Source organism: Apostichopus japonicus, chromosome 22, assembly GCF_037975245.1.
Source record: "Apostichopus japonicus isolate 1M-3 chromosome 22, ASM3797524v1, whole genome shotgun sequence".
Taxonomy (NCBI): domain Eukaryota; kingdom Metazoa; phylum Echinodermata; class Holothuroidea; order Aspidochirotida; family Stichopodidae; genus Apostichopus; species Apostichopus japonicus.
Window position 1 is genome coordinate 5,733,344 of NC_092582.1, and position 17,296 is coordinate 5,750,639.

Genomic DNA, 17,296 nt, shown 5'->3' on the forward strand with positions numbered 1-17,296 from the left:
TACGATTAAATTGGATTTTCCCCTGGCCTAAAGAGATGGGCAGGCAGTAAATTAGCTCGTAAATTTTTACTGGAAATGTCCTCCACAAAAGGTCAACATTCTATCAGTTTGGGTCTCCTAGTGAATTCTAATATGACCCAAACTGTCGCACAAACAAATTTCTCTTCAGAAATTGGCTTAGTTCTTGAATGCTGTTTTTAAGGTTTCCATTTTGGACAGAGCTTCAATACTTGACTGGCAGTCATTCTAGTTTTAAGAAACACCTGTCTCCATATGGGTAACCTTTTTTGTCAATTTGCTCTCAGCAAATATTCGGAGATAGTCATTAAATGCTAAATGTGTAACTGAAGGGTGTTCCTCCAATGTAGGATTCAAATGCTATATCCCTTTCATGCCGATACATGGGCTTTAATGTATGACTTTTGTCACACAATTGATTTTGATATGTGGTAAAAATTGTTTGTAAAACACTTCTATCAGTCCAGGGTTGTATATAAATCTACATTATAACAGTCAATCCTTTGAATTAAACGCATACCTCCCACCAAGTTCATCCCTGAAATAGTTCTTAACTCTGATGTTATTCCTCTTGACCCTAAAATTTTCAACTACCTGTGAAATGGTAATACTAATTTAAAACTTTATAAGCAAAATTTACATCAGACTAGGTACGGCTTCCATGGAAGAGCTGTAGGCCTAGGCTAATTGGACCTCAGATGTTTCTCATGCACTCGGTTAGCTACAAGCGAGTCGAGTGACTCTCTTTACATGGTCAACTTGTTTCTCATCCAACAAAATAACAGTACATATTGCCTTGTAGTGAAGGAAATGTGCATTGCAAAGACAGATTGATCTTTTCGTGTAAAACTAAACCGTATTGTTTACCTACAAAGGTTTGATGAGCTTTTAGTGAATTTCCCATGTGGTCATACAACATCCAGAAATAACATTAAATGTGCAAAGAAAGCAGCCTGAAAGGATGTTCGTGTTGGTGAAAGCTTGTTACAGTTATTTGCCAAACTCTTGATACTTTCAAAATCTGTTGGTTAAAAAAGCAAAAGAGGGAAAGTAAAACATCTAAGCGAGAGTTTCCAGTGCATTTCAATCGGTTTTCAATGCCATTTGTGGAGTTAAACCAGAAAGCAGCCACTCTGGAAACAACTTCTAATGCTCAAACTGTACCACTCTGTATAATAGCCTCCAAATTGTGCTTCAAAGCACTCAAACTAACAGTACAGACAGTTCTTAAACTTCATCTGATAGAAACCAGGATCTATTAATGTTGCATATACTGTTACTATGCCAAGAAAGTACCTTACAGTTAAAAAACACTAAAAAAATTGTCCCCATTTGGGTTTGTAACACATTCAGACCATACAATTCCCAACATAATTGAATTAACAAGCATTAATTATCTGTATTGGGACATGTACAGAAGCAGTTTATTTATTTATTTATTAGCTTGTAGTTCTCAGGGTAAGGAGGCTTAAATAGTGATCAGCAGGGAATAATACAACAAAAAACACAAAACACGAAAGAACACAATTTTACTGATGGGTTACATCTTCATTCACAATGACTACTTCTTGCGACATAATTTGAGAAATAGAATATAATTTCAACTTCAGACAAGAGGCAAACACAGAAGGAACAAACCTTTGATTAGTTCTTATACCAGTCATTAGTAAAGTTATCTGACACATATTATCATTGTTTACTTACAGTACCGGTATAAAAGGTCAGAGCTTGATTCATCGCATTAATCAACTCAAATTAATGAATGTTTGTGTCGATAGTTAGCTGAAATATTCCTTGCCCTTTGAACAGGTGTATTTTATAATCATCACACTGAAGGTACATGTATGTAATGCCATGATATCAAATAGTGTGCAGCATCTGCAGTTGATTGAAACCGATATGAGTAAATGGTCATCTCTGTAATTTATACGTTGAAGAACTATATAGAAGGTGTATTAAGCTTTGCTGTTGTGATTTAACTTACTTATAACTTTCATTTATCATGCTCCATTGAATATCACTTCTTGGCATCTCCCAACACATGTCAAACTTAAACAGAAAGATGAATGAAGATGGAGATATTTCTAAATTCTTTGTGGGTCAAGTTCCATCTTCCAGGCAAGTGGTATTGCTGTGCTGTTGATTTCCAATCTGAAATTCAGTGCCCTGTTATTGTTCCCACAATATGCAGGATTAAATAACTCCTAGTTTGCAGAAACATGTAATGAAGTAATGAAATAGAATAGTTGGATGTTTAGTACTGTATTGTTTTTTGTTTTTTTGGGGGGTGAGGGTGGGGGGGGTCTCCTACACATTGTAAAGTTACATGTCTCATGTTTTGCTTCACTTTTGATGTGTAGCTTTTAAGCCTAACATGTTCATCAGTATGAGAAATTAAATCCTAACTTTACAGATATCCTTCACATTTGTTTTTCGAAATATAACTACTGTAACCCTATTATACTCATTATTGTTGTTTACTTGAAGATGTCTATGTTGTTTAGTCTTCCAGTGTTAATTTCACTAGTGAATCCCTCATAAAGTTAAATGAGAACCAAACTGCCCTGTGTTGTAATTTGTTGATTCATCTTTTAATTTTCACTTTTTTACAGATAATGTGTATCAAGTCAGAATACCAGAAGATGAAGAACCCATCCGTCTGGAAGGCGTGTCGAGTCACCACTCAGAAACTCTTATATTTGTTTGTTATATGTGCAAGTCTCAGCAGAGGCCTTTACTTTACTATACAGGTGAGAGCAAGTCACACAGTCATGCTGTCAGGGGTGGGGGGGGGGGGTGTAATTTATAGTTCCAACTTATCTGTAGCAGTTTTGATGCATCTGAATTTTGTCACTTATAAAGTTCTGATTCCTGTGTGCAAAACCTGCGAACCTATCATCTTTATACTCGTATAGTAATTGACCCATTGTGAATAGCATTTTCTTGCAATGGGATACCAGATAAATTATTCACTGGTTTTGAATTGTGAAATTGTCTGTCCTCTAACCTGCAAAGTAGAAACATCTTCTCTATTGTGGATGTTACACCAATACATTGGTGTCCAATACACTTTAGCCTACACAATAGAAACATGTTATCTATTTTTGATAATTACACCAATAAATTGGTGTCCAATACACTTTAGCCTACACAATAGAAACATCTTATCTAGTTGAGAGGTTACACCAAAACATTGGTGTCCAATACACTCTAGCCTACACAATAGAAACATCTTATCTATTTTGGATGTTACACCAATACTTCAGTGTCCAATACACTTTAGCCTACACAATAGAAACATCTTATCTAGTTGAGAGGTTACACCAATACATTGGTGTCCAATACACTTTAGCCTACACAATAGAAACATGTTATCTATTTTTGATAATTACACCAATAAATTGGTGTCCAATACACTTTAGCCTACACAATAGAAACATCTTATCTAGTTGAGAGGTTACACCAAAACATTGGTGTCCAATACACTCTAGCCTACACAATAGAAACATCTTATCTATTTTGGATGTTACACCAATACTTCAGTGTCCAATACACTTTAGCCTACACAATAGAAACATCTTATCTAGTTGAGAGGTTACACCAAAACATTGGTGTCCAATACACTCTAGCCTACACAATAGAAACATGTTATCTATTTTTGATAATTACACCAATAAATTGGTGTCCAATACACTTTAGCCTACACAATAGAAACATCTTATCTAGTTGAGAGGTTACACCAAAACATTGGTGTCCAATACACTCTAGCCTACACAATAGAAACATGTTATCTATTTTTGATAATTACACCAATAAATTGGTGTCCAATACACTTTAGCCTACACAATAGAAACATCTTATCTAGTTGAGAGGTTACACCAAAACATTGGTGTCCAATACACTCTAGCCTACACAATAGAAACATCTTATCTATTTTTGATAATTACACCAATAAATTGGTGTCCAATACACTTTAGCCTACACAATAGAAACATCTTATCTAGTTGAGAGGTTACACCAAAACATTGGTGTCCAATACACTTTAGCCTACACAATAGAAACATCTTATCTAGTTGAGAGGTTACACCAATACATTGGTGTCCAATACACTTTAGCCTACACAATAGAAACATGTTATCTATTTTTGATAATTACACCAATAAATTGGTGTCCAATACACTTTAGCCTACACAATAGAAACATCTTATCTATTTTGGATGTTACACCAATACTTCAGTGTCCAATACACTTTAGCCTACACAATAGAAACATCTTATCTAGTTGAGAGGTTACACCAAAACATTGGTGTCCAATACACTCTAGCCTACACAATAGAAACATCTTATCTATTTTTGATAATTACACCAATAAATTGGTGTCCAATACACTTTAGCCTACACAATAGAAACATCTTATCTAGTTGAGAGGTTACACCAAAACATTGGTGTCCAATACACTCTAGCCTACACAATAGAAACATGTTATCTATTTTTGATAATTACACCAATAAATTGGTGTCCAATACACTTTAGCCTACACAATAGAAACATCTTATCTAGTTGAGAGGTTACACCAAAACATTGGTGTCCAATACACTCTAGCCTACACAATAGAAACATCTTATCTATTTTGGATGTTACACCAATACTTCAGTGTCCAATACACTTTAGCCTACACAATAGAAACATCTTATCTAGTTGAGAGGTTACACCAATACATTGGTGTCCAATACACTTTAGCCTACACAATAGAAACATCTTATCTATTTTTGATAATTACACCAATAAACTGGTTTCCAATACACTTTAGCCTACACAATAGAAACATCTTATCTAGTTGAGAGGTTACACCAAAACATTGGTGTCCAATACACTCTAGCCTACACAATAGAAACATCTTATCTATTTTTGATAATTACACCAATAAATTGGTTTCCAATACACTTTAGCCTACACAATAGAAACATCTTATCTAGTTGAGAGGTTACACCAAAACATTGGTGTCCAATACACTCTAGCCTACACAATAGAAACATCTTATCTATTTTTGATAATTACACCAATAAATTGGTGTCCAATACACTTTAGCCTACACAATAGAAACATCTTATCTAGTTGAGAGGTTACACCAATACATTGGTGTCCAATACACTTTAGCCTACACAATAGAAACATGTTATCTATTTTTGATAATTACACCAATAAATTGGTGTCCAATACACTTTAGCCTACACAATAGAAACATCTTATCTAGTTGAGAGGTTACACCAAAACATTGGTGTCCAATACACTCTAGCCTACACAATAGAAACATCTTATCTATTTTGGATGTTACACCAATACTTCAGTGTCCAATACACTTTAGCCTACACAATAGAAACATCTTATCTAGTTGAGAGGTTACACCAAAACATTGGTGTCCAATACACTCTAGCCTACACAATAGAAACATCTTATCTATTTTTGATAATTACACCAATAAATTGGTGTCCAATACACTTTAGCCTACACAATAGAAACATCTTATCTAGTTGAGAGGTTACACCAAAACATTGGTGTCCAATACACTCTAGCCTACACAATAGAAACATCTTATCTATTTTTGATAATTACACCAATAAATTGGTGTCCAATACACTTTAGCCTACACAATAGAAACATCTTATCTAGTTGAGAGGTTACACCAAAACATTGGTGTCCAATACACTCTAGCCTACACAATAGAAACATCTTATCTATTTTTGATAATTACACCAATAAATTGGTGTCCAATACACTTTAGCCTACACAATAGAAACATCTTATCTAGTTGAGAGGTTACACCAAAACATTGGTGTCCAATACACTTTAGCCTACACAATAGAAACATCTTATCTAGTTGAGAGGTTACACCAAAACATTGGTGTCCAATACACTCTAGCCTACACAATAGAAACATCTTATCTATTTTGGATGTTACACCAATACTTCAGTGTCCAATACACTTTAGCCTACACAATAGAAACATCTTATCTAGTTGAGAGGTTACACCAAAACATTGGTTTCCAATACACTTTAGCCTACACAATAGAAACATCTTATCTATGTTGGATGTTACACCAATACATTGGTTGGTGTCCAATACACTCTCACCTACAAACATCTAGACTATGTTGGATATGCACAATGCTCTTGAAAGTATTGCATGATGTATTCATGGTGTATGAACTATCAGAGGTGCACACAGCAGGACCATAGGCAGTATTTTATCCATGGGGTGGTACGTTTACTGAAGGTCTGTCTGATTGTGTATTATTTATAGTGCTTAGACAGTAAGATGGTGCTATATTTTTCAACCATATCAATACGTCTTGTGACAATTGACACAGTCAGTGTTAACGTCCTCAGGAGCACGAAAGACCATTCTCTACCCAGAATAATATGGACCTTTGAAAACGTGAGATGTACCATTCCTCAGTTTCATGGACAAGTTAGCATCTAAACTATGCTTGAAAGCAAAGATAAGATTAACCTCTATGCAGAATAGTTAAATTTAATAGCCCGGTACCTGGCATGTTTGCAAGTGGTGCTTAAAACTGGTAAATATAAACACATAAACCTGAAAATAAAAATGTAGTTACTATTAAACTATAGGAATGGTGTCCGCAACACAGCTGACAAAAAGTCAGCTTATCCAGGAACATACTGAATAAATAATAAAGTAATAAATAATAAATACCATATATATTACCATATAAAGTGCTGTTGAAATAAAACATGCTCAAGAGCACTGTACAAAAGAACCAATACCTGGCATATAAAATTACCAAACGTAAGAAAACCTAAAAGTAATAACAACAGCAATAAAAGTAAAAAATGGTATAAGACAGGGTTATAAACCACAATAAAGAACATAAAAGTATAAATATACAATATACTGAATGTGTATGAGGATGAGATAGGTGTGAACTAGGGAGCTCCTATTTCCTCATAGGCAGTTTGAACAACACATAAGTTCCGGCATTAGGTCTCAGGCGACACAGAAGTTTTGTTCAATTACATGGAATGTCCATCAATCGCACTGAAAGGGAACCTATGTAGGGAAATGGTAAAAGATCTCGTTCATTCCGTTTAATTTACAGAAATTTTCACTTAAATTTAAAAAAAATTTAAAAATTTAAAAAAATTTGAGTCGATACAGAAGAGATCAAAAACAGAAGTCTTTTACAGAGTTTCGTTGTATTTGGTCAAACAGGCCAATCATGTCCGTATTCTAAATCAGCTGACGCATGCTAGAACAACCATGTCATCTCATGCTTCACGCTGAGACTGACACCGTACTGGTGAAGTACTGAAAATGTCTAGTGAAATACTAAAATTCGGTAATATTTTACTGAAATGGAACTTCTACTACTTGGGGAATGTCTGGCTTTTGAAAGAGATCTCGAAAGTCACAAAAAATGTAGAAATTTGTTCATCTCCTTTCCTCTACTGAATTTTGTTCAGTTCTTAGTAAGTGGATTAGAAGGGTTCCTTTTTCCTCATAGATAATTTGAATCATACTGGAATTTTATTAAATTTATCTAAAATCTGCAGACATTGTATCAGAAGCTTACTCCTCTTCATTCTACAATCTTTGTTTGGATATTGAGATGTGTTGACAGATACATTGTGCAATATAGTCTGTGTTCACTCATGTTGTCTTCAGTCACAACAGTTACATTGTGCAATATAGTCTGTGTTCACACATGTTGTCTTCAGTAACAACAGTTACATTGTGCAATATAGTCTGTGTTCACACATGTTGTCTTCAGTCACAACAGTTACATTGTGCAATATAGTCTGTGTTCACACATGTTGTCTTCAGTAACAACAGTTACATTGTGCAATGTAGTCTGTGTTCACACATGTTGTCTTCAGTCACAACAGTTACATTGTGCAATGTAGTCTGTGATCTCACATGTTGTCTTCAGTAACAACAGTTACATTTATGTGCATCATAGTCTGTGATCTCACATGTTGTCTTCAGTCACAACAGTTAACGCATTTAAACACACACAGCTGTTCGAGGAAATTAATCATTCATCCAATTAGTATCTATTTTGTGGTCTGTATTACATACCATTTTAACTGAAAAGTTGGTTCAACCCTTTTAATTGTACATTTATTATGTAGTTTTGATTAAATCCATATCAGCAGTCAAAACTGTTGGAGTTTATCTTGATACAATTCTTGATATGGATGTACATGTTAACCACACTTGTAGACAGGTCCTACTTCCAACCTCGCAATATTGGTCATAGATGCTGTTACCTCACCATGAATACAACTATCTCACTCATTAATGGTCTCGTTACCTGAAAACTGGACTAATGTAATTCACTAATGATGTATGGTTTGTCGAGGACCCACCCTCGGAAACTTCAGCGTGCTTATAATACAGCGGTATGCATTGTAACAAGGACATCCAAATCTGATAATATCACCCCAGTTCTACGACCTCTTCATAGGCTTCCTATAAAAGCTTGGTTTCATTACAAGATTATGTGCCTCACCCTTAAAGCACTTCATGGCTTTTCCCCTCGCTACATGAACCAAATGCATACTGAACACCGTCCAACAAGACCTTTACGGTCTCAACATACCGCTATGTTGACTGTTCCGCGCATCAGAACATCATATGGCGAGTAAGGTTTTTGCCGGGGCTGCCCCCTCATTTGTGGAACAAGCTTCAAACAACAAACGGTATTATACAAACGGTACTATACAAACGGTACTATACAAACGGTACTATTAACGGTACTATCAAACGGTACTATCAACGGTACTATACAAACGGTACTATTAACGGTACTATCAAACGGTACTATCAACGGTACTATACAAACGGTACTATTAACGGTACTATCAAACGGTACTATCAACGGTACTATACAAACGGTACTATTAACGGTACTATCAACGGTACTATCAAACGGTACTATCAACGGTACTATACAAACGGTACTATTAACGGTACTATCAAACGGTACTATCAACGGTACTATACAAACGGTACTATTAACGGTACTATCAACGGTACTATCAAACGGTACTATCAACGGTACTATACAAACGGTACTATTAACGGTACTATACAAACGGTACTATCAAACGGTACTATCAACGGTACTATACAAACGGTACTATTAACGGTACTATCAAACGGTACTATCAACGGTACTATACAAACGGTACTATCAACGGTACTATCAACGGTACTATCAAACGGTACTATCAAATGGACAAGTTTTTAAACGAACTATCAAGACACACATCTCTTCCTGCAAGTACTTGACTCAGCTTTATGTATGTTTATTGCTCCTTCGTTTGTTTGTATTGTGCTTGTGAGCAGACTTTGTGTTTTCTATCGAGCACTTGAAATATGTGACATAATAAAACTTATCTGATCAAGTGATGTGAGGTATTCTGCCTATAGTGGAAGGAAATAAATGGATGCCTGCAGTGTTTTGACCATTAACCTCAAAGGGACAAGGTCATGTTTGTATCACAGAGATATATTCAATTTGCAGATAATGTAACACTCATAGTAAAGAGAACGATATTCTGCACCTTTCACTGAAAACCCTAACTCAATATCTTGTCGCTATCTTTAAACTTGAGATGGAAAGCCACTATCTTTAGAGATAGTTTGGCTAGAGGTATCAAGTTGGATTAGCAGTGGGATTTTCAAGCAATTGGCAAAATGATCTGCAATTGTTAAAGGGGACACAAACTCAAACATCATAATTGGTCTCTTGATTGAGATATAATCTGTCTCGAAACAAATTCCTCAAACAGCTAAGACAGTTTTATTCCATCTGGGAGATTTCACAGATTATATGTTCTCTTCACACACAAGACTGAAGCCTTGCACAAGTCTAAATATGACATCAAGCCACCTGTGCTTGGAATGTTTGATTCCTACTTGTTCATTAAAATGTTATATTCTGTCATGGAGATTGGCTTTACAAATAACAGATAAATTTAAAAATATTGTAGTTCTTAACATGACCTAATGATGAAATTTTTTTACATGTCAACATTTTGACAGTCTACCTTGAAAATATGAAAAGAAAAAAAACATAGAGGAATTAAAAAGTTTTCAGATCCTAGTGACACTATGACATCACAGATTTACAGAGTGACAACCACCAGACTCGGCTTTTAAACTATGATATCTCCCAAACGGAGCAAGGTTTCTGTTAGCTGTTTGGGTCTCTACCATATAAAGTTAAGATAAATTGCTGCATTTGGTTGCCTCTTTAGGCCACAATAGGCCACCATAGGAGTGTTAGCTCAGTGGTTAACGCCGGTGCCTTTCAATCATAAGGTCCCGAGTTCGAGTCACTCCAAGATTAATGTATGTCGTCCAGTTTTAGAGTTGTTGACAATTGACAATTCATAATCATGGACTTTAAATATGAACGTAAGAGTCTGACTTTGGTCAGCTTGCGGCTTTGATAAGCCAATGATGGCTGCTTCGCAAGTTCCTGCTTGCAGGAGGATCTAAAATAAATATATACATACATATGATTCTATATTTACTCCTTTCTTTTTCTCTATCTTTGCCAGGATTCCATTCCCATTCATTGGGCTGACAACATCATGTCGTTGTATTATTTACTTCTCTTCTCTGGCTGTACTCTGGTCGTCTGTTTCTGGGCAGAGGTAAGACTTAAGGAATATTCATGTCGGAAAGTTAAATCCCGCCCACTGGTCCACATCCTCACTCGGGAAATGTCCCTAGCAAACTTTCTTGTTTGTACAGGAAACATGTGAAGGAAATACGTGTTTGCGTTCATTGAAATGTATTTTCCTTCGGATATACCCGCAAATGATATGTAAATGTTTGTCTTCTTGTACGTACTGAATGTGCTGTATCAGCTGATCGGGTAGTTTGCTAGTGACCCATAGTAGACCTCATAAGCACAGTAAATAAGTTTGATAATTAAAATTAATCAATCAAAATAGATCAATAATTATGAGTCTATGGAGAAAGACCATGAGTATAGCATGATTGATCAATTTGAGTGGGAAGTATTCCTGCTGGGCAGGTAAAGTATCTCTCCCAATAACACTTGCTGCTTTAGTATGTGTTCTGTCCACAAACTTGGTAACAGTACCACAAGTTGCCAAAAGTAATTGGTTGCTTGGTTACCATTGGATATGTACCCTACAAAACTGACAGGCCTTTTTAGAAAACCAGAAAATGTTGGATGAATTAGAGAAATAATTTTTCCAAATTTTGGCTTCTAATATATTTAGGAATGTGGGAGTGTGATGGGGTCACGATGCAGTACTGTTATATCTTTCGTTTCCTTTTTCTAGCTCTCAAACTGAGGGAGAAAACTGACCCTTTTTGTCAATATTAAATGCATTAAATTCAATGGATTTTAACTCCTAATATTCACTGTAGATTTTTAGCTTGATTTTATAAACAGGATCAACAATGCGAGACAGTTCCCACAAAAGAAAAAGACCTTGCCACTTACAATACTAATTCCTAAATAAACATTGTTCCATCCCTCCCAGGCAATTTCTGGGATTAAATATAACCTCTCCAGTTAATACCCTGTCTTCCTGTCACATTAAGCTATCCATTCCTGTCTTTGGCGGCAGCTGATTGGACGATTGGGAATACATTTATTCGACATAGCAACACGTCCCGATATCTGCTAGAGGCGTGGTATCCGGGCTCCTATAAATTATGGGATAGCGCAGGTTTATATTTCTGCCGGAGGAAATGCGTAATCAAGGGGTCAAGGATAAAATGTTGTTTTACTTTCCTTTATGCATACCAAGTTTTGTAAAAAAAAAAAAAAAAAAAAAAAAACAGGTACTTGCAAGTAATGTGAACTTACTTGGTATTATTGTAGCTTCATGAGGTGCAGTACGTACTGTATGTTAATAAAGACAAGGTTACAATATTTATCAACAGAATGTAGTTCAAAGTATAGATCATTGTTCATTCATGCACTTATGGCTTGCTCTGATCTAAAAATTAGTCATGATTTGTTTTAAAGATTACTGTTGCAAATTGCAATAAAATAAAAAATACACACTTCCACACTCAACACAGATGGTAACATAATCTAGACCTTTTGCACTGTGATATAAATTGTACATAGACTAGCTCATTTATGGACACCTAGACTATTCCACCTTAGTATTAAAACCTTAGTACCTTAGTAAGGAACAACCTTAGTACTTACAACCTTACAACCATAGTACCTTAAAACCTTAGTATTAAAACCTTATTATTAAAAAGTATTAAAACCAGGCTGTTGCATGTTATGGGACAAGAAAACAGATCTACAGTGTATGGAAGGTTTGGTGTCCAAAACAAGTCAAATCATCTGGTAATTGGCCTAAATCACTTGGTTAAAACATCGACATTCAACTAAACTTTTATACAGAAATAAGACTAGAATTTGGTACATATCCCATGAAAGTCTTGTAGGCTTTGCCTTAGTGGTGTTTGTACGTACAGTGGCAAAGTCAACTGACTCTCTGTAGGTTCTTGAACAGCTATTGTTTCACCATTGTGCCTCTTTGCTTTATTACTAGAGATTTGGTAGATCTAAGCACAAAAGCTACTTTACCTTAGCACACAGTTCAACAGTTCAACCTTAATCTGCTTATTGTAATACTTTGCTACAAAAGAATCAGTTTTTTGTCAACAGAAACTGACAGACTGAAAAGTGCAGGTAGCAACAGCAGGAAATACGGTCAGGTGATTCTTAGCATCCCTGGGAACCTATAAATAAATATATAAAGAAATATATATTTTGTTTAGTTTCTATTGGTTTGCAAACATATAATTCAGGTCAAACAGATGTAGGTGTGCTGTGAGATAACTGCAAATCACTAGAAAAGTTTTTGATTCCTCACCAAAGGCAAAAGGAATCTATGTGATGGTGGGTATATGTTTGTGTTTGTATATGATGCCTTGCCTTGTGAACATGATGGCACATAATGGTTGAATTTCATACTTCATAGAGGTTAAAGGTCTTGTGAGGTCACCACAGGTCAAATGTCTTGAAAAATTTAATGAAACATGATTACTTCAGCTTGAATGTTCATATCATACAAGTTTGGTCTATTTACTTGTTTTTTGTGAAAGGTCAAAGGTTATTTGTGGTCTACAGCAACACTTGGATTTTGAAAAAAACTGGTAATACATTATAACTTCCAAAGCCAGGATGGACTTCTTACTTTGGTGGTTTGTACTCCACCTTAGTAAGTACAAGATTTTGGTTGTTTGAGCTACACAGAGATTTTGAGCTGCTGTGGCCGGGTGGATAAAGGTAGTGCCATTTGAAGCAATGAGGCTTAGCAATCAGGAGGTTCCGGGTTGGATCCTCGGCTGGGTCATAGCAAGTTGGGTTTTTCGTCCAAGAGCAGTCTAAATTGAAAAGATTCCACATTTTGAGTTAAAATGTTGACTTGGTTGCAACCGGATGTGAAAGTTGTAATCCATTAGCCCTTGAGGGTTTCTCCCAATGTTGTGGTCGCTTGAGCGTTGTAAAAATAACTGCCTGATTATTATTATGAGTATGATTATGATTATTAACAGCAATTAAAGACACAAAAAAACCTTGATTTTAAAGCATGATAGCTTCAAAAATAAACGGACGGATGATCTGGATGATCTGTGGGTCCACGTGAGTGCAAGAACCCTGATCATGGAAATCTTGTGTTGGAGTGTTAAATTAAAATATTCTCATGTGACGTATGGCAAGAGATGCGATAAAACTAAGTGACTACTCTAATGGACCTTATGATGGATTGCAGTATACCGTCAAGATTATACCATCATACAATAAACAGTCAAAATAAAGCAAAATTTATTATTCACTGCCTTATTCCAACATAATGTAATATATTAAACACTTAATTATACCATCTACTAACACTTACGGACCTCTTACTTAGTATATCACCTTCTATATATATATATTTTTTTATAATATATTTGCAGATGTTTCACATCCAAGACAGAGGTCTTACCAATCCAGGGTTTCTCAGTAAATCGCTGAGATTTTTCACAATCTTTAATTTGACGCTGTACAGCCTAACTCTGGCTCAGTTCATCGCATCAGTGTTTGTAGAGAATCCTCACAAGCTCACCAAGTACCTGAACGGGTCGCTAGCTGCCCTCTTCATCATTGAGGTTGTATTCTTCCTTGCGTATGGTGTCGAGGTCTTCTTCAAGGTATTTACATTTATTATTATTTGTTTCATCACATAGTATAACACGGTGAACAAGACAATATAACTGCAAATAAGTAAAAAATGTGAAAGGAAGTAAACTAAGAAACCCTTTTGGGCTTAATCGAATAGAGTACTCCCATCAGAAGAAAATAGATAACCTTAACACCTATAAAATAACTCCCCCACCCCCACAAAAAAAAGACCAGATATGTAGTCTCTCTCTCTCTCCAACCGCCTTTTACTATTATTCGCTGTCACTAAAATTGATAAACTACTGTAACACTAGACCATTCCTCAGAAACCAAACAAATTTCTCATTAAAACATTCGTGAATTCCAGACTGGGTTCAAAGTTTTCAACAGCCATTTGCAAAACGCAATAGCTGCAGGTAGTTTCTATGAGACGTTCTTCAGAATGTTCAGAGTGTGCCTCTGTCTGTTGAGTCTTTGCTTGATAATGAAATGAAATTTTTCTGACAAATGATTGGGCAAGTTTAGGAGATTGTTATGAGGTAAAATGAGATCACTAGAACTGTTTCTATGAATTATGATGTTACTTTATCCCTGATGTAAGTACGGTTGAAACCTTGAAATAGATTGGACTGTATATGTGTACGTAAGTCTGTACCCATGTTTCAGAAAGATGGATATTTTTTCCCTCTATTTTGGTTTCATCTCTGGATCAGTTAAATTGTTGTGCTTGTGTTTGTATTTCTGTGTGTGTTTGTGATACCCTATCCTGTAAAACATGGTATCTTAAGAAGAGAAGTGTGGTCTGCCATTATGAGTTGAAGGTTCCTAATGTTTATTTTTCTTGTGGAGGTCATTTGAGATCAGCAAAGATCAAAACATGACAATTTTCAAAGCTCTATGTCTCAAGAATCTAAATTTCGAGAACATTAATTTGGTACATGCCCACATAGGTTGGCCTGATCTCTTATAAAACAAGGCTACAGTTGTTAATGTCATTTGAGGTTAACATAGCTCTATCAAAACTTGAAAATATTGTAAGCACATTATCTCAAGAAGGGTTAATGTTAGCAGATGTCATACTCATGACCTCTTTTGCTCTGATCTGTCGGTGTTGTATGTAGTGTTATAAACTTGAGCTTTGATTTCATCCTGACCTTTGCCATCAAGAAGCATTCGTAAACCTTTTCTTAAAGTGTCTGTGAAGCCTCTTTCAGCATACACAACAGGTTTTCATGTACTTGCCTCTTCTAGAATATAATACGTCTCAGATATTTGAAGCACAAATCTTTTCTGAAGTTGTTGTGTTTCATTGATGTTATAGTTTTAGGTGTGCCAGCTCGAATAAATAACGATGTTTCATCAGCAACTCTTGATAGAGGGGGCTTTTACAAAACCAGTTAATAATTGTACCGTTTTGTGAATGTGTAAAATCATATATATTACTGATCTATTTTTGTTTTCTCATTTTAAAGTTGAAGGGTGCATTCAAGGAAGAGATAAGATTTGTCAGACCGTACCCTTTACATGGATCCAGGTTAGGGCTGGTCTTCCAGGGTGCTCTGCAGATATTGACTGCGTTCTTCTTGATGATGAGCGTTACAGAAGCTAAATGGAAAGACAGGTAAGCAACAATAAACTATATCCTGCATTACTTTAATTAAAGAGTACTAAACTTAACTAAAATAAACTAAATTTAAAGAAAAAATTGAAACAATAAGACTGATAGTAGAGTTTTGTGACTTTGTCCACTACATCCTGGATGTTCAAGTGTTAACTGCGGATGTTACAAAAGTCTTCTTGTGAAACAGTAAGACTGATAGTAGAACTTTGAGACTCTGCCTACTACATCCCGGATGTTCAAATGTAAACTGCGGATGTTTCGAAAGTCTTCTTGTGAAACATTAAGACTGATAGTAGAGGTTTGAGACTTAGTCCACTCCATACTGGATGTTCAACTGTAAACTGCAGATGTTACAAAAGTCTTCTTGTGAAGCAGTAAGACTGATAGTAGAATTTTGAGACTTTGCCCACTACATACTGGATGTTCAAGTCTTCTTCAGAGTCTGGCCTCAAAGTGACACTGCCAGAATTGTCAAAGTTGATTTAATAGAAAAAAGAAAAGTATTGGTCAATCTGCATATGTTCTAATATTAATATATTGTCAATTTAGTTGAAGGCCTTTTCAACTTCTGTGAAATAATTGTCACTTGAACATTGACTTTATTTCTTGAGTTAAGTGAGGGAAATGTCATATTTTTGCTTTTAAAACTCGGAGAAACCTGTGTTCATAAGTCTGATTAAATGTCAGCTGTCTTCAAATGTCTTCACATGTCCTTCACATGTCTTCTGTTTCTTCTTCTTCTCATCAGTGTCCCTCAACCAAAGAAGAACTATTATGATGTTATCTTTAGAGTTGTGGAGCTTGGAGTTGCATTGTGGTTTCCATGTGTTCTCTGGAACTCCAGAAGGTAAGCTGAAGAATTTTGGACTAGCCCTGCGGGTAACAAACACCTGTAGGAAATGTTCTCGTGAGGGATGTTTGTGTTTCTCTTCATAATGGCAGTGTACTTACTACTGGATGATGTACCCTTATGCCAAGCTCTCCAACCAAAGCTGACCCATTCTGTAGAAAAAGTTTTCCTGTTATTAGAACAAGCTCAGTATTTGTGATTATAGTTATGTCTTGATTTTATACCTAATTATTGCTGATTTCCAACAATTGGCTTTTTTGTATTTACTACACAGTCCAGAGAAGTTATGGATCTTGAACCCATCAATAATAGTCCAGACGAGTAACGATGAGGAACAGGTACCGGTGGACAGGGGTGAGCGGGAGGCGCTTAACAACTCAAGGAGAAGAATTAACAGAAATTACCAAGCAACAGTTGATACTAGCAGAGACACAACAGGTGAGCAATCATCCATTGTTGGACTATAGTGGGGCGTTGTGGTCAAGTGGTTAAGGCAGTGGACTGGTGATCTAAGGATTACAGGTTCGAGCCCTGGCCAGATCATTGCTTTTTGTCCTTGGGCAAGGCACTTTATATCCATTGCCTCTCTTCACCCAGGTGT

General features: G+C 35.9%; 1 protein-coding gene across 5 annotated transcripts in view; it reads left to right on the forward strand.

The window, feature by feature from the left end:
- Positions 1-17,296, forward strand: part of LOC139963349 (uncharacterized) — a 61,625-nt gene that overhangs the window by 17,090 nt on the left and 27,239 nt on the right. For all 5 annotated transcript variants that reach the window (XM_071964015.1, XM_071964016.1, XM_071964017.1 and 2 more), the window contains exons 4-9: positions 2,631-2,768; positions 10,611-10,706; positions 14,020-14,253; positions 15,697-15,845; positions 16,594-16,692; positions 16,970-17,133. In XM_071964015.1, the coding sequence (XP_071820116.1) occupies positions 2,631-2,768; positions 10,611-10,706; positions 14,020-14,253; positions 15,697-15,845; positions 16,594-16,692; positions 16,970-17,133 (880 nt within the window). The remainder of the gene's footprint in view (positions 1-2,630; positions 2,769-10,610; positions 10,707-14,019; positions 14,254-15,696; positions 15,846-16,593; positions 16,693-16,969; positions 17,134-17,296) is intronic.